Genomic DNA, 25,460 nt, shown 5'->3' with positions numbered 1-25,460 from the left:
ACGACAGAAACAAGGCAAGTAAACAAACGACACGCACACACAGCGTTGACAAATGCATATCATTATTTTTTCAATTAATATGAAAAATTACTGGTGACCTTCCCAGCCGTGAATTATTTTATTTTTGGGCTCCGTTGGAAAAATCTGAAAAGTTCTCCATTATTATAATTACTAATCTGTTTATGCCCAGCAGTTAGGGCCCGGACATTATACATGTGTGGATAAATTCCAGCGGATAGTGTTTTATTCAGACACATCTGGGATTTGATGGATGTTTAGCGGTTGCTGGATTCCTTTTACTCCGTGTGGCAGAATGCACGGAGAGATACAATCCAGGAACATCTCCACATGACAGCATGAATTGTAAATCACTATTCTCCTCGAGCAGCTGGTGTCATACCAGGGAGGACGCCGCGGTAAGTACTGTAGAAACAGGAAGAGGCAGGTTTGGTGGGGGAACAAGAGCGCTAGAAACCTCATTTGAGGAGGAGGAGACTGGGGAAATACCTGGGTTCAAATATAATTTGTTATCAAATACTTTTGAATGATTGATTGAGCCTGCCTGGAGTGCCAGATGGGTGGAATGTGCACTTCTGGGATGATTCCATGGCTCAATTAAGTGGAGCTAAACTACTTTAAAGAAAAATACCAATGAACCAAGGTCTGGGTACCCCACTGCATAGGTGGTGTAGCAGACTGGGGTTTGCTTGGTACATTGTGACAGTGAGATTCATAGCTCACTCCACAGTATCTCTATTAAACAGCATACAGTCATGCTAGTCTCTTTGCATTAGCCTTGTTGACAACCCATCTGACCTCTCCCAGCTTGTTAGTGATACACAGAGACACTCCCCTACAGGGACAGAGGACAAGGGGCAGATTGGGTTTGATGTAGACGGATCAAGAAAGCCAGACACAGACACAGGGCTCTATGTATCTAGCTGTGTGCCTGCCTCCCTGTCCGCCTGACTGTCTGTCTCTGCGTGTTTCTTCGGGTTTACTGTGGCATATCTTAAACAGAGTACCCAACACCAAAGGTTCTTAAATGGTTCTTCCTCAGCTGTTAAGGTTCTTTGGAAAACTCTTGCCTGACAAAGAACCTTTGAGTTAAGTGGGGGGTCCTTGACGTAGCATCGACGGTTCTTCAGAATTCTAAAAGGTTATTGAAATGTATGGAAGCAGGGGCCTCCCGGGTGGCGCAGTGGTCTAGGGCACTGCATCGCAGTGCTAGCTGCGCCACCAGAGTCTCTGGGTTCGCGCACAGGCTCTGTCGCAGCCGGCCGCAACCGGGAGGTCCGTGGGGCGACGCACAATTGGCATAGCGTCGTCCGGGTTAGGGAGGGTTTGGCCGGTAGGGATATCCTTGTCTCATCGCGCTCCAGCGACTCCTGTGGCGGGCCGGGCGCAGTGCGCGCTAACCAAGGGGGCCAGGTACACGGTGTTTCCTCCGACGCATTGGTGCGGCTGGCTTCCGGGTTGGAGGCGCGCTGTGTTAAGAAGCAGTGCGGCTTGGTTGGGTTGTGCTTCGGAGGATGCATGGCTTTCGACCTTCGTCTCTCCCGAGCCCGTACGGGAGTTGTAGCGATGAGACAAGATAGTAATTACTAGCGATTGGATACCACGAAAATTGGTATATATATAATAATATATATAAAATATATACGAAAATATATATAATAATAATAAAAAAATAAATGTATGGAAGCCTTCAGATGTGTCCCTTTCATAGCATACAACACATTGGTGTTAACTAGTGTTGATTTTTCAGTGTAACATTTCTAGTGTTGATTCAAGAGTTCGAGTAACACTGTAAAGAGTTAAATTAACACTCATGGATATAACCATCCCATTTAATGTTCTTCGGAGAACCTAAAATGGCTCCCCTATGTGATCGCTCTGAAGAAACTTATTTGGTTTTAACTGGAACCTGTATGTTTTAAGAGTGTAGGCCCTCCCTACTCCTTCTCAGTGCTCAGAGCTCAACAAGCAAGGACACGTCCATGGTGAACAATATAGACCAGTGATCCTCAACCATGCCCCTGGAGAGCCAGAGTACTGCAGATTTTGTCCCAGCTCAGCAGTGAAACACCTGATTCAGCTAATCAAGTTGTTGTTTGAAGATCAATCAATTAGCTGAATCAGGTGTGATGCCACTTAGCTAAGACTAAACATGCAGGCGCAAGGCTTTGTCTGGAAACCTTACTATCTGTCAAATCCTTGCTACCTCCGTCTTTGTTTCCTCAATAATTCCTCTCAAAAGGATTTTGACAGTAAGGTTTTCAGAAAGCCCATCACTGAGAATCACTTTAATTAGATATAAAATAAAATCATATCAACCACAAGCATTGTAACAATAGTTGTAAGGGAATGAAAACAGGTGACCACGTACCCACACACCTTGGCAGAGGTGCGCTCCACATGCGCCTCCCCCCTCCCAGGCAGATGACCTCTGGCACCCCCTCTAGCCGGTAGCCCATGTTGCAAGAGAACGTCAGGGTGTCCCCGATGCCAAAGCTGTAGCCGTTCCTCTGGCCGAACTGTGGCATCCCCGGGTCCTCACATGGCTCCAAATTGTACTCTGAAGAAGGAGGAGAGAAATGGTGTCATGTCAAACTTTTGGATCATGTACATTCAATGAGGGTTTGTTTGAATGCAGAGCATACATATGTTTGTACTCCAAAGAACAAGGAGATGAAACATGTCACATAAACAAGATCAATAATGTAATTGACATTCCAGTGCATAATAAAGTGTTAATAAAATGTCAATGAAAACCTTTGAAACAGCGTAGTCACCTTTAATATACATTCACTTCAACAGGGCTTGACTGAATGCAGTACATAGGCTACTCCAAGTTGTAAAGAACAGGAAGAGAAGTTGTGGCAAGTTAATTAATAAGTACGGCAGAGAAAAATAAAACACGAGGGCCGGTGGTACTTGGAGATTTTTTTCATCTGAACAGGGTGAATAGTTTCTGGAACCATTTCCTCTGAATGATATCAGATTATCTAAACCGAGCCCCGAGTTTGAGCTTCAAACAAATCGAAGGCCTTTCAAACCAGGCTTTTTTTTTACTGTGTAGGAAAATCAAAGATGAGATTACTTGCAGATGTATTTTGAGGTATAAGATGTTTGTAGTTCAATAACACACATTAGCGGTACATCAATACTTTCTGTTATTTTACAGTATTTGGCTTTGTTGTGTTAAAAAGCCCTATATTCCAATATCAGATGGTCCTAGTGGGAATCTGTTTTTAATTACTGTTTAATGTGCACAGATAGGCCTATACTTCATGTGTTTCTACAGTATGTAATGTGTGTGTGTGTGTGTGTGTGTGTGTGTGTGTGTGTGTGTGTGTGTGTGTGTGTGTGTGTGTGTGTGTGTGTGTGTGTGTGTGTGTATGCAGGTGTGTGTATGCAGGTGTGTGTATGCAGGTGTGTGTATGCAGGTGTGTGTGTGTGTGTGGGCGGTAAAAAGTAGGAGCAAAACAAACAAATGGCCATCACTCTAACAGTGGAGGCTCCTCAGAGGAAGAAGTGGAGGACCATCCTCCTCAGTGAAATTAAAAAAGTTATCCTTTTTAGATAAAAGTATAGTAAATATATTAACGTCACCAAATCATTTATTGAAACACACTGTTTTTCAATGAAGGTCTACAGTAGCCTCAACATCACCGTAGGGTAGTGCCAGGGTGTAGCCGCAGGACAGCTAGTTTCTGTCCTCCTCTGGGTACATTGACTTTAATACAAAACCTAGGTGGCTCGTGGAGCTCACCCCCTTCCATAGACTTACACAGTAATCATGACAACTGCTATCAGAGTTCCTGCAGCATGAACTGACATGTGTTCCACCCAATCAAAGGATCAGAGAATGAATATATTACTGAAAGCATAAGCTACAGCTAGCTATCACTGCAGTGTATACAATGTGGTGAGTAGTTGACTCAAAGAGAAAGACAATATTTTAACAGTTTGTACAAATTCATTTCCTCAAAAATGGAGAAGCGAGTGAGTGAGAGAGAGCTATATTTAGTAGTTTTTTTTGTTGCTTTCACTTACTTAGCTAGCGAATGTAGCTAGCTAGTTTAGCCTACTCAAACACCCGGCTCAAACAAAGAGGGATGTTATGTTAGTTGGCTGGCTATGGCTATCCAACACTGGAAATTTTCCATGTCAAGGTAAGCTTTTGGTTTTATTAATTTCTTGCCACCGGGGCCCACCTGTGTAACTGCTAAACTGCTTGCTGACTGTATACTGTACTGCATGATTGTAGCGGGTTTACTAACAAGTTAGTTCAAGTAGCTATGTTGAATATGACATTAGCTATGGTGACAATGATGTAGGCTGTGTGTAGCGGTTATGATATGAAGGTTTGGCTGGGAAAGGTTTTTTCACCTGGTCACAGACCTGATATGTTGTGCACTGATGTCCACAAGCGAAGGGAAAAGGTGAGAGGAGGGGAGAGCATAGATGTGAGTAGGAATTATACAGCGATCAAAGAGATCATGTTGTTTGTAAACTCAGCAAAAAAATAAATGTCCCTTTTTCAGGACTCTGTCTTTCAAAGATTGCTTCCCATGCTTGTTCAATGAACCATAAACAATTAATGAACGTGCACCTGTGGAACGGTTGTTAAGACACTAACAGCTTACAGACGGTAGGCAATTAAGGTCACAGTTATGAAAACTTAGGACACTAAAGAGGCCTTTCTAATGACTCTGAAAAACACCAAAAGAAAGATGCCCAGGGTCCCTGCTCATTTGTGTGAACGTGCCTTAGGCATGCTGCAAGGAGGCATGAGGACTACAGGTGTGGCCAGGGCAATAAATTGCAATGTCCGTACTGTGAGACAGGACGGACGGCTGATCGTCCTCGCAGTGGCAGACCACGTGTAACAACACCTGCACAGGATCGGTACATCCGAACATCACACCTGCGGGACAGGCGCAGGATGGCAACAACAACTGCCGAGTTACACCAGGAACGCACAATCCCTCCATCAGTGCTCAGACTGTCCGCAATAGGCTGAGAGAGGTTGGACTGAGGGCTTGTAGGCCTGTTGTAATGCAGGTCCTCACCAGACTTCACCGGCGACAATATCCCCTATGGGCACAAACCCACCATCGCTGGACCAGACAGGACTGGCAAAAAGTGCTCTTCACTGACAAGTCGCGGTTTTGTCTCACCAGGGGTGATGGTCGAATTCGCGTTTATCGTCGAAGGAATGAGCATTACACCGAGGCCTGTACTCTGGAGCGGGATCGATTTGGAGGTGGAGGGTCCGTCGTGGTCTGGGGCGGTGTGTCATAGCATCATCGGACTGAGCTTGTTATCATTGCAGGCAATCTCAACGCTGTGCGTTACAGAGAAGAAATCCTACCTCGTGGTACCCTTCTTGCAGGCTCATCCTGACATGACCCTCCAGCATGACAATGCCACCAGCCATACTGCTCGTTCTGTGCGTGATTTCCTGCAAGACAGGATTGTCAGTGTTCTGCAATGGCCAGCGAAGAGCCTGGATCTCAATCCCATTGAGCACGTCTGGAACCTGTTGGATCGGAGGGTGAGGGCTAGGGCCATTCCCCCCAGAAATGTCTGGGAACTTGCAGGTGTCACGAATCCCGCCGAAGATGGTGCCTCTTCCTGTTCGGGCGGCGCTCGGCGGTCGTCGTCACCGGCCTACTAGCTGCCATCGATTCCCTTCTTTTTCTTTCTGTTAGTTTGGGCTGATTGGGTGCACCTGTTTTGAGTTTAGTTTTGTGGGTAGGCTATTTAAGGGCAGTAGGCCCACCGGCTTTTGTGCGGGCTTGTTTTTCTGTTATTTGGTGTTGGTATTTAAGTGGAAGTTATTTTCCGGACAGTTTAGTCCTGTGTGTTTGGACTGGGATTTTCATGCGCCCGTTGGGTTGGGCATGACCGTTGTTACTGTCGACAGGAATAAAAATCCACGTCCTGAACTAACCTGCTCTCTGCGTTTGACTCCTCCACCCAGTACTCCTAGAAGCTCTGACAGCAGGTTCCTTGCTGGAAGAGTGGGGTAACATCTCACAGTAAGAACTGGCAAATCTGGTGCAGTCCATGAGGAGGAGATGCACTGCAGTACTTAATGCAGCTGGTGGCCACACCAAATACCGACTGTTACTTTTGATTTTGACCCCCCCTTTGTTCAGGGACACATTATTCAATTTCTGTTAGTCACATGTCTGTGGAACTTGTTCCGTTTATGTCTCAGTTGTTGACTCTTGTTATGTTCATACACATATTTACACATGTTAAGTTTGCTGAAAATAAACGCAGTTGACAGTGAGAGGATGTTTCTTTTTTTGCTGAGTTTATGTGGCTGCTTTGAAAGTGAACTGTGTTTGCGTGTGATCAGGGTTGTATTAATTCGCTCGATTCTGTTGAAAAATGTTTCTTAAACTGAATGAAACGGGGTTAAACATACCTGAATTTGTCCAATAGAAACCCTCGTTTGCAACTGGTGGACTAATGCTTACACCCTAGATCAGATAGATGCAGGCAAGAGTGTGCAAGGCGATATTGAAAGGGTCAATTTCTGTCACCTTGATTACTCAAATTTCTCTCGACCTACGGTGTAAACTTTCATTTATAGGCTAGGTTGTAGCAACCTCATGATGGGTACAGGGAAAATTTGAGTATCATGTAGTAACTGAATGAATGAATGAATGAATGTTACATTGAGCTCGTTGAATGGAATATGAATGAATGAATGTTACATTGAGCTCGTTGAATGGAATATGAATGACAGTCATCCAATATACTATAATAGAAATAATATTGTCCTCCCTCATCTTATACGGCACTGACCGCCACTGCAATGATGATCTAATACAGTTGTTCAAACAGGCGTCACTGCTCACTCACGCTTATCAATTTAATGACCTAAAACATCTCACACACACACACACACAAAAAAAAACACACACACACACACACGCACACGCACACGCACACGCACACGCACACGCACACGCACACGCACCAAGTTCCCACTGGCATTTTCAGACTGTTGGCATACACTCTTCTAACGGCCATGGTACATTATTTGCACAACTGTCTTGTCACTGTATTCGCTATACAACGTTCTGCTGCGTAGCCTAGGCAAACATCTTGCAAAAAATCTGCGCATTATGGCAACTATTCACAACCTTATCCATGGTGCATTACTAACAGTAGTATTTCCCCCGTTATTGTAACTATCCTTCTAACGACTATAGGCCAGTAGGCTATGTCTGCACACCCAATAAAACAAAGTATCTTGGCATCCTGGTGGAGGGCTATGCGTGTGTACGTGTCCCTCGTCAAGCTGCTCTCCAAATCTGCTACAACACCGCTATTTTGCAGCCCATTATAAACCTATAGTGGCCCACTAGATTGAGTACCCTAACCTGAAGGTTAATCATACGTTACAGAGGGCAAGTGAAAGTAAATTATCCAAACGGCTGCTGGAGGAATAAACAATGAAACAGGGGTTTTACGCAAACGTGTCTGTGGGAGGAGAAGCAACTCAAGGACCACTTTTGCATGCACAAAGCAGCTAATCTGAGGAGCTGTTTGAATATATTCATGGATGGATTCTCCCTTTCTTGAAATAATTATTAATCTAAATATAGGCCTATTAGATAAATTATGATAGGCTATATAGGCTATGAAGAAATAATCACTGATCTGACATGATTTGGTTCGTAGCCTAGCGTAATATCTCCTGTCACTATCCATCTATTTGTAATGTCTTCAAGGATGGGAGGAATGAAGAATGCATAGGTTATCCCAAAACAGGGGCATCGTCTCCGTTATAGGTTATTTGTCTCAGCTATACCGTTAATTTAGGCTACCACGTGTTTACCTTATAGAGGCTAGTGGCTAGACCTGTTGGCTGTTATAATAATAGAATGTAAAATGACTTGTCTCAGATGGGGCTTTACCCAAACACCTGCCCCTTGCCCCGTGGCTATGCAAGGTCCAAGACAGGGGTTTGGGGGCAGCCCTTGAGCCCGACATGGACACGCAATCCTTCTCCATGCAGTCAGTGACTTACATTCACAAGATAGTAATCATTAGAAGTGTAGCCTACATAAAACACCATGCCATTATGAGCACATTTGTAAGTGAACCTTCTGTTTCAACATATAGGTTTCTAGCCTAGCTCCCTAAAATATACTATGCAAGGTCTTGCCATATGCAGGGGATTGAGGATAACACTGTAGCGAATTCGAAGAGCACCATGACAGGGACTGATGTAAGCAACTCCATGTCTCTTTGCAGTCTGACAACGCACCATGGCCATTACATTGGTATTGCTTTGGGGATACCGTGTGTGTGTGTGCGTGTGTGTTTGTGACGTCTGTTTGAACGAGTGTATTAGCATTACTTTTGACCAGGGCCCATAGGATCTGGTAATATTTTGCACTATTAAAGAGGAAATCAGCAGTTGCTACATCCATTTTTGGACTTGATTCTTCAAGAATATAACTAATAAATGTCTTTTGAGCTTAGTTCAACTGTTGTACCCCATCAAAACCCAAAATATGGCCTCCTGAATGGCACAGCGTTCTAAGGCACTGTTACTACAGATCCTGGATTGCGCCCCATGAGAGACCCATGAGGCAACGCACAATTGGCCCAGTGTCGTCTGGATTAGGGGAGGGTTTGGCCGGCCGGGAAGTCCTTGTCCCATCGCGCTCTAGCGACTCCTGTGTCGGGCCAGGTGCATGCACGCTGACACGGTAGCCAGGTGAATGATGTTTCCTCCAGCACATTGGTGCGGCTGGCTCCCGGGTTAAGCATGCATTGTGTCAAGAAGCAATGCGGCTTGGCGGGGTTGTGTTTCGGAGGACGCACGGCTCTCGACCTTCACCTCTCCCAAGTCCGTACGGGAGTTGCAGCGATGGAACAAGACTGTAACTACCAATTGGATATCACGAAATTGGGGAGAAAAAGGGGTAAAAAAACTACAAACTAAAAAAGAACCAATTTTGACCTTCTTTTACTCCAATGTTTTTGTAATGAAAGTAAATGTAAAAAAACACAATATAGCTTCAAAACATGGTTAACATGGTCCCTCAGCTTGTTACCAAAACAGGAGCGGGGAGGATGCTTTGTTATTGTTTCTAATGCTGATTTCCACTTTAAGGAAATAGGGTGCCATTTGGGATGCAGGTACCTGTCACAAGCCTTGTATATCCATATCAACACGTCAACACATCCCATCCACATCTCATGTTTATTCATGAGGATTGTTTGACAGCAGTGCATACTCCAAGTCATATCAAGAAGATCATGATAATATAATGTCAAGTGAAACTTTTCCATGAGTAGTGTTCCTGTCATCTACACTTACACTCAAATTGATGGAGTTTGTTTGACAACAGTGCATACTCAAAAAAGAAAACGATAAAGCGAGGAACAATATAAACGTTTGCTATTAACTGATTGATGACTTTATGGCTTTTAAATGTAAATGGTTAATTACAATTTTTAATTTAACTTTTATTTAACTATGCAAGTCAGTTAATTTACAATGACGGCCTAAGTCAGACTAACTGAGTTTGTGTCAGTAGCTGTCAATGGATTATTCATGCACGTTATGGCTTTGGATCAAAACTTTCTCCCCACTCCCACAAATGACGTTGAACCAACGTGGAATAGACGTTGAATTGACGTCTGTGCCCAGTGGGTCATCCCTATTTGTTTGTTAAAACACTGTCAACAAACCTTGTCAACATCTTTCTCCTTTAAATCTCAGAAGGGATGACATCCTGAAGGACATTTCTGATTTAAGCTACAATATCTACATTTGAATTCGGAAGTTTACATACACCTTAGCCAAATACATTTAAACTCAGTTTTCACAATTCCTGACATTTAATCCTTGTAAAAAATTCCTGTTTTAGGTCAGTTAGGATCACTACTTTATTTTAAGAATGTGAAATGTCAGAATAATAGTAGAGAGAATGATTTATTTCAGCTTTTCTTTCTTTCATCACATTCCCAGTGGGTCAGAAGTTTACATACACTCAAATAGTATTTGGTAGCATTGCCTTTAAATTGTTTAACTTGGGTCAAACGTTTCGGGAAGCCTTCCACATGCTTCCCACAATAAGGTGGGTGAATTTTGGCCCATTCCACCTGACTGGTGTAACCGAGTCAGGTTTGTAGGCCTCCTTGCCTGCACGCGCATTTCCAGTTCTGCCCACTTTGTTGTCCTTAAGCCATTTTGCCACAACTTTGGAATTATGCTTGAGGTCAATGTCCATTTGGAAGACCCATTTGCAACCAAGCTTTAACTTCCTGACTGATGTCTTGAGATGTTACTTCAATATATCCACATAATTTTACATCCTCATGATGTCATCTATTTTGTGAAGAGCACCAGTCCCTCCTGCAGCCAAGCACCACACAACATGATGCTGCCACCCCCGTGCTTCATGGTTGGGATGGTGTTCTTCGGCTTGCAAGCCTGCCCCTTTCTCTTCTAAACATAACGATAGTCATTATGGCCAAACAGTTTTATTTTTGTTTCATCAGACCAGAGGACATTTGTCCAAAAAGTTAAATATTTGTGCAGTTGCAAACCGTAGTCTTGCTTTTTTTATGGCGGTTTTGGAGCAGTGGCTTCTTCATTGCTGAGCGGCTTTTTAGGTTATGTCGATATAGTACTCTTTTTACTGTGGATATAGATAACTTTGTACCTGTTTCCTCCTGCATCTTCACAAGGTCCTTTACTGTTGTTCTGGGATTGATTTGCACTTTTCGCACCAAATTACGTTCTTCTCTAGGAGACAGAACACGTCTCCTTCCTGAGCGGTATGACGGCTGCATGGTTCCATGGTGTTTATACTTGCGCACTATTGTTTGTACAGATGAACGTGGTTTGGAAATTGCTCCCAAGGATGAACCAAACTGAGGTCTTGGCTGATTTCTTTTGATTTTCCCATGATGTCAAGCAAAGAGACACTGGGTTTGAAGGTAGGCCTTGAAATACATCCACAGGTACCCCTCCAAATGACTCAAATTATGTCAATTAGCCTATCAGAGGCTTCTAAAGCCATGACATAATTTTCTGGAATTGTCCAAGTTGTTTAAAGGCACAGTCAACTTAGTGTATATAAACTTCTGACCCACTGGAATTGTGATACAGTGAATTATAAGTGAAATAATATGTCTGTAAACAATTGTTGAAAAATCACTTGTGTCATGCACAAAGTAGATGTCCTAACCGACTTGCCAAAACTATAGTTTGTTAACAAGAAATGTGTGTAGTGGTTGAAAAACGAGTTTTAATGACTCCAACCTAAGTGTATGTAAACTTCCGACTTCAACTATATGTATATGACCCTCAAAAAACTTCAGGGATGGCTAAATGAAAGGATGATTTTTTTCTCCCCATCAATTATCGAAGGTGTTGGTCTGGGGTGAGGTAGGCCTAAGAGGGGATGTCAGAGCACCAGACATAGCACCGGACAGAGCACCGGACAGAACACCGGACAGAGAACTGGACAGAACACTGGACAGAACACTGGACAGAGATCTGGACAGAACACTGGACAGAACACTGGACCGAACACTGGACAGAACACTGGACAGAGAACTGGACAGAACACTGGACAGAGAACTGGACAGAACACTGGACAGAACACTGGACCGAACACTGGACCGAACACTGGAGGCATGTGAAGCTAGAGGGAAAGGAGCTCTTAGTCCAGTCCACTGGTAGATGGTAACAACACGCAAACGTACACGTACAAGCAAGCGTTGGGGAGGCTGCTCTTGAATGGACACACAAAAACATACACACCAATAGCAACCCACCCACACACTCCTACTCACCAGAGAAGGTAATATTGAATCCCTCGTAGGATATAGAAAAGTCTGATATGAAGCGCAGTTGGGCCTTGAAGTTCCCGTAGAGCCCTGCGTTGGTGGGCGAGGGCAGCTCGTTACCCGTTAGCCGTGCCAGGGGCTGGACAAAGCTGCCATTCTCTGTGATGAGCAGGTAGTCATGGTGATCCTCCAGGTGGAAGGTGTTGAAGGTAAATTGGACTCCTATTGGGACAAACCAAGTCAAGAGGAGAACAGCCAATAATATGGTTCAAGCTACCTGTCAACCTCCCCTGATGAAATTATCAAGTTCAATTGAAACGACGGTTTAATCTGAGAGGAGAACAGCCAAGTGGAGGGAGAGAGAACTTCATCTCATTACATTCAAAGGTGAGGTCAGTTAATATAAAAAAGAAGGCTCTGGGTTTTCTTTTTCTTTTTTTGGGGAGGGAGGGCAGGATTGCACTTCAATACGGAGTGATTATTCAGAGAAACATAATGATAGTCCATATTGAATATCTTAGCAGCCATGGGAAATTAAAATTCCAAAGAACTTTCATTACTCTCAACCTAGAGTCCTGTATTATAATAATATTTCAGCAAGATGGGCTGGGCTGGGAAGAGAACATACAGTGAATCTGCATTCATGTCCATTCCATTCCCACACTGCCTTTTACCAGCTTGCTGATAAAAGGAATAGGAGTCCATTCTTCAGCTGTTTATTAATTCACATATAATTAAACAATATCAGCATTTTTACGGATTGTTTGCCTGTTTTCGCTTAATTTAATTATTTATATGTTATATATCTTCAGGCAGAATAGCTATATCAGTTATGAAGTGTCACATTCCATTATACATATGATAGTTAATAACCCAGGCTTACCTTTGCCGTGGCTGACTTCCACCGTCCAAGTACAGTTTAGTGAGTTGGGATACATCTCAGGATATCCAGGGGACAGGATGGTGCCGCCGGGCCCTCGCACGTCTCCTCCACACAACGCTGGGGGACAAAGAGGGGGAAACACTTTACTTTATTGTCCATGTTTTTGCAGAGAACAGAAGCAGTGCTCTTCACTGTAATCAGTAATATCAATACTATGCATGCCAGTCTTTCTTGGCTAAAAGTAGAGGAGAGACTGACTGTATCAATTCTTCTTTTTTATAAGAAACGTTAATGTGTTTAACATTCCAAGTTGTTTGCATAGTCAACTTATACACAGCTCTGACACACACACTTACCCTACCAGACATGCCACCAGGTATATTTTCACAGTACCCAAATCCAGAACAAATTCAAGAAAATTCAGTATTATATAGAGCCATGATTGCATGGAACTTCCTTCCATCTCCAATTGCTCAAGTTAACCCCAAACCTGGTTTAAAAAAACAGATAAAACAACACCTCACAGCACAACGCCTCTCCCTATTTGACCTAGATATGTTATGTGCATGTATTGATATGTAGACTATGTATGCCATTTTTAAATGGATGTAGTTCTGTCCTTGAGCTGTTCTTGTCTATTATTGTTCTGTATTATGTCATGTTCATGTTTTGTGTGGACCCCAGGAAGAGTAGCTGGTGCTTTCATGTATCTGTCCTAGACAGATGTAGCGCTGTATCAATAATTAATGGAGCAACTTCTTTACTAGTAAGCACTTCATTCAAACAGGGAAATCTGGACAACTACATACATCTCATTGTGTTCCTCACTTTGCTCTCTTTCTTTACATCTCTCTCTATACATTATTTCACTCTTTTTCTCCCACTCTCTCCTTCTGAACATGAAAGGAACTGAAAAAGATGTTTCATTTTGACATGACCTGCCTTCAATTTCAATATCATAGAACCTTGCATATCAACATTTCAGCATAGACCTTTTTTTTATTTATTTATATATTATTATTTTTACCCCCTTTTCTCCCCAATTTTCGTGGTATCCAATCGCTAGTAATTACTATCTTGTCTCATCGCTACAACTCCCGTACGGGCTCGGGAGAGACGAAGGTCGAAAGCCATGCGTCCTCCGAAGCACAACCCAACCAAGCCGCACTGCTTCTTAACACAGCGCACCTCCAACCCGGAAGCCAGCCGCACCAATGTGTCGGAGGAAACACCGTGCACCTGGCCCCCTTGGTTAGCGCACACTGCGCCCGGCCCGCCACAGGAGTCGCTGGAGCGCGATGAGACAAGGATATCCCTACCGGCCAAACCCTCCCTAACCCCGGACGACGCTAGGCCAATTGTGCGTTAACCCACGGACCTCCCGGTCACGGTCGGTTGCGACAGAGCCTGGGCGCGAACCCAAAGACTCTGGTGGCGCAGCTAGTGCTGCGATGCAGTGCCCTAGACCACTGCAGCACCTGGGAGGCCCTCAGCATACACCTTTTCCCGGGGAGGTTGGTAACAGTAATATCAGGACCTTCATTTGAATGCTCTGCAACAGGGACTACATCCTCCCTCCTTATTCCACTTAGGTCCACTAGATAGCACAGCCACAAAGTCAAAATTGTCTATATCGTATAAATTCATGAAAACAAAAATGTGCTTTTTGATATTCATTTAAGGCATAATATTAGCAGTGGGGTTAAGGTTAGGGTTAAGGTTAGGTTTAGGTTTAAAATTACATTTTAAGAAGATAAATTGTTGAAATAGGCTGGGTTTATGACTTTGGGGCTGGGGTAACTATTGATGACTAGGAGGAAGGGGAGGTAAAATGACAAGCTAGAGGGCAGGTAAAGGATGCTCCCGGATCCCTAATCTGGTGAGAATATCAGTTCCTATCAGGCAGAGGAGCCATCACAGCAAATTGATAGCCTAATGGCCTGGCATTGAATTGAATTGTCTTAGATTTGTTTACTCCCTGGAAAATGAAATAGATCTCTGAAGTCAAAACACGGAGAGACGAACAAGCAACAAGACTTCGTTAGCCCCAGAGTCGCTGGGGTGGTTCCTCTTTAACCAAGTAGCCAATTTACACGAACTGTCATTGGCCTTAATATTTAAGGACCACTCTTGTAAATATCTCGTCACTCATGCATAACACAATTCAATCTTACGGCGGTTTTGTCAATAGGCAGTTTGGTACCATATCATATGAGAGAATATTTAAACTAATTGATGCCTGTTGAAAGTGATAGATCAAGATATTGCACATACTGTCGATCTAAACCAGGGCTCTCCAACCCTGTTCCTGGAGAGCTACCATTCTGTAGGTTTTAACTCCAACCCTGTTCCTGGAGAGCTACCATTCTATAAGTTTTAACTCCAACCCTGTTCCTGGAGAGCTACCATTCTGTAGGTTTTAACTCCAACCCTGTTCCTGGAGAGCTACCATTCTGTAGGTTTTAACTCCAACCCTGTTCTTGGAGAGCTACCATTCTGTAGGTTTTAACTCCAACCCTGTTCCTGGAGAGCTACCATTCTGTAGGTTTTAACTCCAACCCTGTTCCTGGAGAGCTACCATTCTGTAGGTTTTAACTCCAACCCTGTTCCTGGAGAGCTACCATTCTGTAGGTTTTAACTCCAACCCTGTTCCTGGAGATGCCCTCCTGTAGGTTTTAACTCCAACCCTGTTCCTGGATAGCTACCATTCTGTAGGTTTTAACTCCAACCCTGTTCCTGGAGATGCCCTCCTGTAGGTTTTAACTCCAACCCTGTTCTTGGAGAGCTACCATTCTGTAGGTTTTAACTCCAACCCTGTTCCTGGAGAGCTACCATTCTGTAAGTTTTAACTCCAACCCTGTTCCTGGAGAGCTACCATTCTGTAGGTTTTAACTCCAACCCTGTTCCTGGAGAGCTACCATTCTGTAGGTTTTAACTCCAACCCTGTTCCTGGAGAGCTACCATTCTGTAGGTTTTAACTCCAACCCTGTTCCTGGAGATGCCCTCCTGTAGGTTTTAACTCCAACCCTGTTCCTGGAGATGCCCTCCTGTAGGTTTTAACTCCAACCCTGTTCCTGGATAGCTACCATTCTGTAGGTTTTAACTCCAACCCTGCTCCTGGAGATGCCCTCCTGTAGGTTTTAACTCCAACCCAGGAACAGGGTTGGAGAGTCCTGGTCTAGACTCTAGAGCAGTAGCCTAATGATCAGATACTGTATGTACTATGCAAACGCCTGCTTTAGCCCACTTCTTATGTGTTCAGCATGACAATAATCATGACAGATGAGTATAACTCATTAGGTAAATCCGCCTTCAGTTTTAATGCCCACCATTTTTGTAATAAACTGCAGAACTCCCTGTGTCTTGATTCCCTGGTGCCGCTAGGGCAGTTTAATGAATTTGTTAAATGAGAATTACATTTTTTTTAAATAAATGTAAACATTTATTGTGGTGTTGAAATTGTAGTTTTTTAAAATTGTAACATGTAGTTTGTGTTTTTGTTTGTGTTGAATTTGTTGTCCTCAGGGCACCATTGAAAATGAAACCCTGGTCTCAATGGGCTCCCCTGATTAAATAAAGGTAAAACCATTTATATCAATAATAACTCACACACAAACACACCTGGTAACCAGGCAAGTGCAAATCTGCCACAGTCTTGGTCACCATGGCTACAATCCATACCATGAAAAACAAAGATACATGCAAACTGTAGAATGCTTCCGCAGTTCGTGACTTTGGCTTTTGTACAGTACCCTGCACCTGAAAATCACTGGATGTGGACACATTAATTTTAAACCAATTTGAAGTGGTTTAAACTGGTTTGAACTGATTTTAATTTGTTTAAACTAGTTTTAACTGGTCCATACCATCACAGGTGGGCAGTGGATGGCTCCACCAGTGGTTCTTCTCACAGACGAGCGGTTCTTCGTGGCTCAGTCTGTATCCAGGGTCACAGCCGAATGACACGGTTGAACCAATGGTGAAGTCTTGACCGTAACGCAATCCGTTGACCGGGAATCCCGGGTCCTGGCAGGAGTAGGTGTCCACCGTCACGCCTAAGGACAAAATGTTAGATATATTATGAGGTAATAACAAAGCAATTGACTTTCATCAAATATCTCATACAGAGAACACAAACAGAGCTGTAACAGTTCAGGAGTGTTATAAGTTAAAACTATGGGTAGGGCTACAGGTGTAGAATCTTAATTTGATCACCCTGTTGCAGGAGAACTTTCCTTCAATACAGGACATTTTAAACCTGTATTGTATTTGAGGTTTAAAAAGGCTTCTGAAATGTTTCATTTCTACTTTGAAATTTCAGACTTGATTTTCCCTTACAGAATATGTATCAACCACTACAAAAGTGTCCATTAATTATAATCCACATAATAATTCAAGTTTCTTGTTGCTGCAGGATTATTTTCCTGCTGCAGAAAACTGGCTCATATTAAGATCTTACATCTGTAGGAGTTTTTCCTGACCACATGACCTGACCAGGAACAACTCGGCTACTAGACTTACTTTCGTAGATGATCTTAAATCCACTGTTGGAGCGGCTGTTGTCGGTGGTGAATAGCATATACAGGTGGTTAGTACTACTGAACAGGAACTGGGGCACCTGGGTACCGTTGAACGAGCCAACCAGAGGAGAGAGCAGGTTGGGCCCATCGTGGATCTCCAGGAAGTCATAGCCCAGCTCTGTCTGAAACCTGGACCATTGAGAGAGGGGGAATTATGAATTATGAAATGCACGAATTTGATTTGCTTGTGATAAAACATATTCAGTAGTGCAGTTGCATAAACATTGATTAAGCCTACTACTGCACTAAAAATAACTTTGAAAGGAGACTGTTTAAAAATACGCAATAAATAAGCAACACCATTCCATTATAAGTGCCTTCATTGATGTAGAAATCCATTCTGCGTATTCAACAGTTAGAAAGTGCTCATAAAATAGAGTAACTTTATTGATATAATGGACACGCACTTGTCAAAGGTGATCTTGATGGAGCGTCCGGGCTCGGTCTCGATGACCCACTCACAGCTGAGGGAGTCCTTATAGTATCCAGGCCACCCTGGGGACAGGATCACCCCACTGGGAGAGGAAAAGTGGCCTCCGCAGGGGGCTATAGAGAAGAATACAGGGGGGAGAGCGAGTGAGAAAGAGAGAGAGAAAATACATTTTCTTAAGTTTATTGGTGTTGTTGCCTTTTTATATTGACCTGGCACCTCTTCCTGTTTAACAAAAATACTTAAAAATGCCTTATTTGCTCATGTAAAAAACAGTGGCCTATAGCATACTGTACATGTTACAAGGGCAGCTAAGCAGACATGAGGCTCTTTATTACCCTGCCCATATGAGTGATGTCACCACAGCATTAGGAGCCATGGGGAGCAGGGTGAATGACTGACAGGAAGTCAGATAGAAGGAGACTGACTGCCCTACAGCACACTTGTTCCCTGTCCATCCCTGCGCCTCCCTAGCATCCTTCAACACACAGGTCCACTCCGCTTACACTCACTTAGGCTATTGTCTGTGTTAGGAACAGGGTAATTGACCCCCAAAAATGGTGCATGTACGGACGTGCTCATGTACAGACGTGCACACACACACACACAATATTTACCTTCACATTTGGGGATGGGGCCACTCCACATCACCTTGCCGTTGTCTAGCTCGCAGGTGATGGTCTTGGCCCCCTGGGTCTTGATGAAGCCGTCCTCACAGATCACTGAGATGGAGCTACCCAGTTGGAAGTTGTCCCCGAAGCGCCTCGCATTTATTGGGATGCCCGGGTCGGGACACTCGTTGTGGCCGAACGCTGAAAACAGATGGACAAATGTTGGCTATTTGTCAGATGTAACCGACGTCACGACGGATTCGCTTCCCCACTGTCCCCTTACTGGGCTTGAAGCATTGGTCCTCTGATCACAAACACGTGGCGGATTGCTTGAAAATGTACAAACCAGTTGCTCCATAGAAAAATATCAAATTCAATGGCGCCGAGACATACGCAACTATGGGGCAAAACAGACAGGGTTGGCTTAGATTGTTGACAACATGTAAACTATATTTAGTCTCCAAATGTTTATTGAAATAACTACATAAATACAGTTCCACAATGAGCATTTGTTGTCTCTTAAATACATAGTTACAGGTGTTGGCTCGCTAGCTATTAAATTTGGTCATATTAGCATAGATATGACATCAGTCAAAACCCCTCAACAAAACAAGACATGGTATTAAGAACAAGATAAAACTAGCTGAAACAAGCATCTTCGACAAAACAAGACATGGTATCAAGAACAAGATAAAACTAGCTGAAACAAGCACCTACGACAAAACAAGACATGATGTCAAGAAAAATATAAAACTAGCTGAAACGAGCACCTACGATTCCCTACATGGCAGCCTCATGTCATTGTTGGTAGCTATCTGGCCATCCAGAATCACAACAACGCACAGCATTCTGGCCCCATCAATGCGCACGCATCCTTTTCGTGGTGTGTCAGCCAACCATCTATAGTTGTGTGCATCTATTGTATTTTCATGTGCATGTCTAATATATTGCATTGCACAACTCTGTAAATGTGTGGTTTTGAGACAGTTTTTTAGACAGTTTACTATTTTCTACATTATAGAATAACAGTGAAAACATCAAAACTATGAAATAACAGATAAGGAATAATGTAGTGACCAAAAAAGTGTTAAACAAATCAAAATATATTGTATATTGAGATTCTTTAAAGTAGCCATCCTTTGCCTTGATGACAGATTTGCACACTCTTGGCATTCTCTCAACCAGCTTCAAGAGGTAGTCACCTGGAATGCATTTCAATTAACAGGTGTTTTTTAAATTTTATTTAACCAGGTAGGCCAGCTGAGAAGAAGTTCTCATTTACAACTGCGACCTGGCCAAGATAAAGCAAAGCAGTGCGACAAAACAACAACACAGAGTTACACATGGGATAAACAAACGTACAGTCAATAACACAATAGAATAATCTGTATACAGTGTGTGAAATTGAAGTAAGGAGGAAAGGCAATAAATAGGCCAATAGTGGCGAAGTAATTACAATTTATCAATTTACACTGGAGTGAAATATGTGCAGATGAGGATGTGCAAGTAGAAATACTGGTGTGCAAAAGAGCAGAAAAACAAAAACAAATATGGGGATGAGGTAGGTAGTTGGTTGGATTCGGCTATTTACAGATGGGCTGTGTAGAGCTGCAGCAATCGGTAAGCTGCTCTGACAGCTGACGCTTAAAGTTAGTGAGGGAGATATAAGTCTCCAGCTTCAGGGATTTTTGCAATTTGTTCCAGTCATTGGCAGCAGAGATCTGGAAGGAAAGGCGGCCAAAGGAGGTGTTGGCTTTGGGGATGACCAGTGAAATATACCTGCTGGAGCGCGTGCTATGGGTGGGTGTTGCTATGGTGACCAGTTAGCTGAGATAAGGCAGAGCTTTACCTAGCAAAGACTTATAGATGACCTGGAGCCAGTGGGTTTGGCGACGAATATGTAGCGAGGACCAGCCAACGAGAGCATAAAGGTCGCAGTGGTGGGTAGTATATGGGGCTTTGGTGACAAAACAGATGGCACTGTGATAGACTGCATCCAATTTGCTGAGTAGAGTGTTGGAGGCTATTTTGTAAATGACATCTCCAAAGTCAAGGATCAGTAGGATAGTCAGTTTTACGAGGGTATGTTTGGCAGCATGAGTGAAGGAGGCTTTGTTTTGCGAAATAGGAAGCCGATTCTAGATTTAACTTTGGATTGGAGATGCTTCATGTGAGTCTGGAAGGAGAGTTTACAGTCTAGCCAGATACCTAGGTATTTATAGTTGTCCACATATTCTAAGTCAGAACCGTCCAGAGTAGTGATGCTAGTCGGGCGTGCGGGTGCGGGCAGCGATCGATTGAAGAGCATACATTTCGTTTTACATGCATTTAAGAGCAGTTGGAGGCCACGGCAGGTGAGTTGTATGGCATTGAAGCTCGTCTGGAGGTTAGTTAACACAGTGTCCAAAGAAGGGCCAGAAGTATACAAAATGGTGTCGTCTGCGTAGAGGTGGATCAGAGAATCACCAGCAGCAAGAGCAAAATCATTGATGTATACAGAGAAAAGAGTCGGCCCGAGAATTGAACCCTGTGGCACCCCCATAGAGACTGCTAGAGGTCCGGGATTTGACACACTGAACTATCTGAGAAGTAGTTAAAAGATCATTTGCGGAATTGCTTTCCTTCTTAATGTGTTTGCGCCAATCAGTTGTGTTGTGACAAGGTATACAGAAGATAGCCCTATTTGGTAAAATACCAAATCCATATTATAGCAAGAACAGCTCAAATAAGCAAAGAGAAACGACAGTCCATCATTACTTTAAGACATGCAGGTCAGTCAATCCGGAAAAAGTCAAGAACTTTGAAAGTTTATTTAAGTGCAGTCGCAAAAACCATCAAGCGCTTTGATGAAACTGTCTCTCATGAGGACCATCACAGGAAAAGAAAACCCAGAGTTACCTCTGCTGCAGAGGATAAGTTCATTAGAGTTAACTGCACCTCAGATTGCAGCTCAAGTGGCTCAAACATGCTAGTAACGGTCCTCTGACTAGATCCAAAAAAATGATATACCTCAACTGGTATGCCTTCCTTTGCATGAAGGTCTAATGTGAGGTATACTTCAATAGTGACAATAGAACAGAGTAGACCTAGTCTCAAATTGTCTTAAACGTTGATTATAGAGAAAGAGGATGATAAAACATATAGGCAAAAAAAAAGCTACTACAAAGTTGTTGTTTTTTTGGGGACCTAACCTATCATAAAAAATGGATGACGCAGTACACAATTGTGCACAATTTTCGTGGAACCCGTTGGGCTCGTGAGCACTACTTTCAAAACTACTGGCTGAAATTGTACAAAAGCTCTGGAACCTCACTTCATGGCAATATTCGAAGCACCTCACTACATGAAAACACCCACTTTTTTCTAAAGGGTGTTTATTCTTTTCGTTATAGTGCTAGTGACCTCCCAGCTATTTTTTCAGACCTTTATGAAGTGTAGAGTGGACTTAAACCCTGGCACAAGCTGTCTCCCATTTAAAACGGCCCTTAAACTCTTCTTATCACAGCCTCACAGCCCAAGTCAGACTGACTGACTGATGGATGCCTTGTGACAGAACGAGCACGCCAGTCGAACATAACGTTTGTCACATCGAATCCACATTTAACAGTGCTCAATCATGTTACTGATAGTGTCCTACCAGAATAACATGGAATCAGGTGTCAGGCTGTTAGAAAAGCCACCTCAGTTGTTGCTAAGGATTCATGGCCTCTTTTTTCCTGTCTTTTTTTGACAGAAGTGATGAATTGGCGTGACATTTCACTTCTCCTTCAGAAAAAAGCCGTTACCAGGCGGCCATTTGAAAAGGATAACTATGATGGGTGTGAGGGGCAAAGCCGGTTTGGTGGAAATTGATTAAGACCTTATGTGATGACTAAAAAGAACTGACAATGACATGAGCGATAGGCCAGGGTTGGACAAACATCACAAGAATCCAATCAGGACAAGATATACAGGACTATGGTCATTACAGTAAAGTCACCACAAGGTGCCACAAAATGATAAGCTATACCTGGTAAGAACCAAGGGCCCAACTCTTTTTCACCTGGATTGTGGCAGAGCAGCCATGCAATCAATACCTGCTACATGGGTTCAACTGAACTGAGCCCTAATCAACTGACAAAGACAAACAAAGAACAGCATAGAATTCAATGTCAGGGTTAAACCTACTGCTGTATGTGATGTTGAACCCTCGTCCGGCCATGGAGTGGTCTGCCTGGAACTCCAGCCTCAGTATGTTAGTATTACTGTCAAGGTGGGAGGGTGACTCTGCCCCCGAGAAGCGTCCCAGGACAGTGGCGTCCAGCAGCTCGCCGTCTTTCACGGTGAGGAAGTCGTAAGGTGCCTCCAGGTCAAAGTCATTGAAGGCCAGGTGGATGCGACTGCCGGGCTCTGATATGATCAGCCACACGCAGTTCATGTTGTTGCTGTAGCCTTCTGGGTAGTCCGGTGATAGAACCGTGCCCATTGGCGCCGTGAAATTGGACAGGCATGGGACTGTAGAGGAGAGGGAGGGGACAAAGAGAGGAGACTTGGATTATATGATTGGGGGTTGATTTGGGTACTAAAAGGAACTGTACTGTATGTGGCATATTTTTGGACATTTATTTATTTATAATTATTTACTGTAGATGGGTATGGGAGAACTGTACAGTGCAGTATGTTCCAAGTTATCTTCTATGCAATATGAATGTGCCATGCAGGATGATATTTCTAAGAGATTATTTCACCCTTTGGCAATTTGATCTCCCACTCTCAATGAAATATGAATGCATTCAAATGCAAATGACACGAACTCCTATGGTCGGGGGTGTGACACACCTCTCTCTAGTCCCATAAGCATTCTATATAAGACAGTTCATCAGATAACTATTAGTATGACTGATTTTGGAGAACAGAGCAGTGAATTAATGATTTGACGCATTAGTGAGAGCCTAAAGCAGCGACGGAAGACTGATTAACTAAGTTAAGTGTGTATTTTTCAAAGGCTGATGAACTGATGAAGCGCGATGATGAAGCACGATGAAGCGTGTCCACTTATTAGACTTCCATATCATCTGCATACAACTGAATTTATATCAATACAAACAGAGTGTTAACCCTGAAAATGTATCAGTAACTATATGGAACTGAAATATGGTTCTTACTTCAGAGGATCATGTTCAGGTTGTCATTGTAAATAAGAATTTGTTCTTAATTGACTTACCTAAATAAATAAAGGTGAAACAAAATCAAATGTAAATAATATATCATAGCAGAATGTTTGCCTCTCAAAGCTACAACTCAATCAACACACTTTTTGTAAGTAAGAAGTAGATATGTCTCCATGTTTAAGTTCCCCCTATCACACATGGGAAAGGCAGAATGGTTCTTACTAACAGATGAGCATGATCGTATCCCAAATTGCACCCTATTCCGTGTATGGTATAGAGCCCATAGGGTTCTGGTCAAAATGAGTGCACTATGTAAGGAACAAGGTGGCATTTAGGATGCAGCCCTTTACTGTCCCTTTACTGGTTCATAGGTATTTTCTTCTTCGCAACAACATGAAAAGTTAATATTGATGTTTTTAAACACAATTACAAGAAACTGAGTTAGTTTTAGAAACATAACAAAATCATGACAGTTTTTTAACCCCTTTTTCATGATATCCAAAAAGTAGTTACAGTCTTGTCCCATCACTGGAACTCCCCTACGGACTCGGGAGAGGCGAAGTTCGAGAGCCATGCGTCCTCCGAAACATGACCCTGCCCAGCCACACTACTTTTTGACACACTGCTCACTTAACCCGCCCGGCCCGCCACAAGTAGTTTCTAGAACATGATGGGACAAGAAAATTGCCGGCTGGCCAAACTCTCCCCTAACCCGGACGATGCTGGTCCAATTGTGCACTTCCTCATGGGTCTCCCGGTCATGGCCAGCTGTGACACAGCCTTGGATCGAACCCGTGTCTGTAGTGACACCTTCAGCACTGCGATGCAGTGCCTTAGACCGCTGCGCCACTCGGGAGGCCCCAATTAGATGCGTTTTAGACCCCAGAAATTCGATGTGATTTAGACCCCAGAAATTAGATGTGTTTTAGATCCCAGTAGATGCGTTTTAGATGTTCATACTCACAGATGCACATGGGGATGTTGGCTGACCATTGGTTGTTGTTCTGACAAGATATGGTCCTTTCCCCGATGAGCTCGAACCCAAACTGGCACTCAAAGCGCAGGATGCCCCCATTCAAGAAGCTGTCTCCTTCCCTTATCCCATAGAGGGGCGTACCAGGGTCCCCGCAACTCTCTTTGTCAATCTCTGTGGAAAACAGTGACAAAAACATAGTGCTAGTGAGCATTATGACAGTTGACACTTTATTTTATTTTAGTGAATACCAAGGGGAAATGTGTCTTGTGTCTTTCTGTCATAAAACAAGCATACCATCCTGCTTTCCAATTCACGTAATGGATCCAATTCACAACATGAGTAGTAACAAAAAGGTTGGAATAATACTCAGGCTACATTCAGAACAAACACTGAATCATACATGCAGCAATCACAAGGCGTTGGTGCTCATCATCACACCCATATAGACAGAAAATACTGTTGTCCTCAGAGCAGAATTATACACTTATGCAGTCTTATTTTCTATTCTTTGTGTCCATGTCTGAGAATGTGAAAAAAGGAGATGATAGGACAGTTATTTTGTCTGTTTTTTTAAACCCTACCACACTAAGGAAATAGGCATCCACGTGAATCCTCGCTAACACTGTGCCCGTGTCCATCCAGATAAGCATGAGTAAGCACGCAGTGCCTCTATCTCTCCCTGAATGCAGCAGCCTGGGAGGCCACAAAAACACCTAGGACTCTATTGAATCTGTATCGCTGAAGCGTTAGACATGTAAAGGTAATTTCCTATTTAGCCGCGTTTACCGTGAATGCAGTCTCCGCTAACGCGGGAACATTGCATTTAAATGTCAATCACACAGTAACGCTGAATTTCTGCGATATGGATTGAAAAGATCCCCTAATCACTCCACCCACACCTCACCCATCCTGGGTCACCACACCCCAAAATTATTATGATCACGTTAGTGGTTCGTGGGAGTGGTCGTCGTTTATTTCAGCCTAGG

At 43.3% G+C, this 25,460-nt stretch overlaps 1 protein-coding gene across 1 annotated transcript in view; it reads right to left on the bottom strand.

The window, feature by feature from the left end:
* The window catches only part of LOC120027058 (CUB and sushi domain-containing protein 3-like), a 704,521-nt gene that overhangs the window by 267,524 nt on the left and 411,537 nt on the right, over positions 1 to 25,460 (bottom strand). The window contains exons 13-21 of the mRNA XM_038971903.1: positions 24,463 to 24,645; positions 22,516 to 22,842; positions 18,355 to 18,549; positions 17,715 to 17,853; positions 17,249 to 17,436; positions 16,594 to 16,782; positions 12,728 to 12,844; positions 11,851 to 12,066; positions 2,390 to 2,578 (exon numbers count right to left, since the gene is read on the bottom strand). Of these exons, the coding sequence (XP_038827831.1) occupies positions 2,390 to 2,578; positions 11,851 to 12,066; positions 12,728 to 12,844; positions 16,594 to 16,782; positions 17,249 to 17,436; positions 17,715 to 17,853; positions 18,355 to 18,549; positions 22,516 to 22,842; positions 24,463 to 24,645 (1,743 nt within the window). The remainder of the gene's footprint in view (positions 1 to 2,389; positions 2,579 to 11,850; positions 12,067 to 12,727; positions 12,845 to 16,593; positions 16,783 to 17,248; positions 17,437 to 17,714; positions 17,854 to 18,354; positions 18,550 to 22,515; positions 22,843 to 24,462; positions 24,646 to 25,460) is intronic.

The sequence above is a fragment of the Salvelinus namaycush genome, chromosome 32, assembly GCF_016432855.1.
Source record: "Salvelinus namaycush isolate Seneca chromosome 32, SaNama_1.0, whole genome shotgun sequence".
Lineage (NCBI taxonomy): Eukaryota > Metazoa > Chordata > Actinopteri > Salmoniformes > Salmonidae > Salvelinus > Salvelinus namaycush.
Note: the sequence above shows the minus strand (reverse complement) of the source record. Positions and strands in the feature narration are given on the sequence as shown.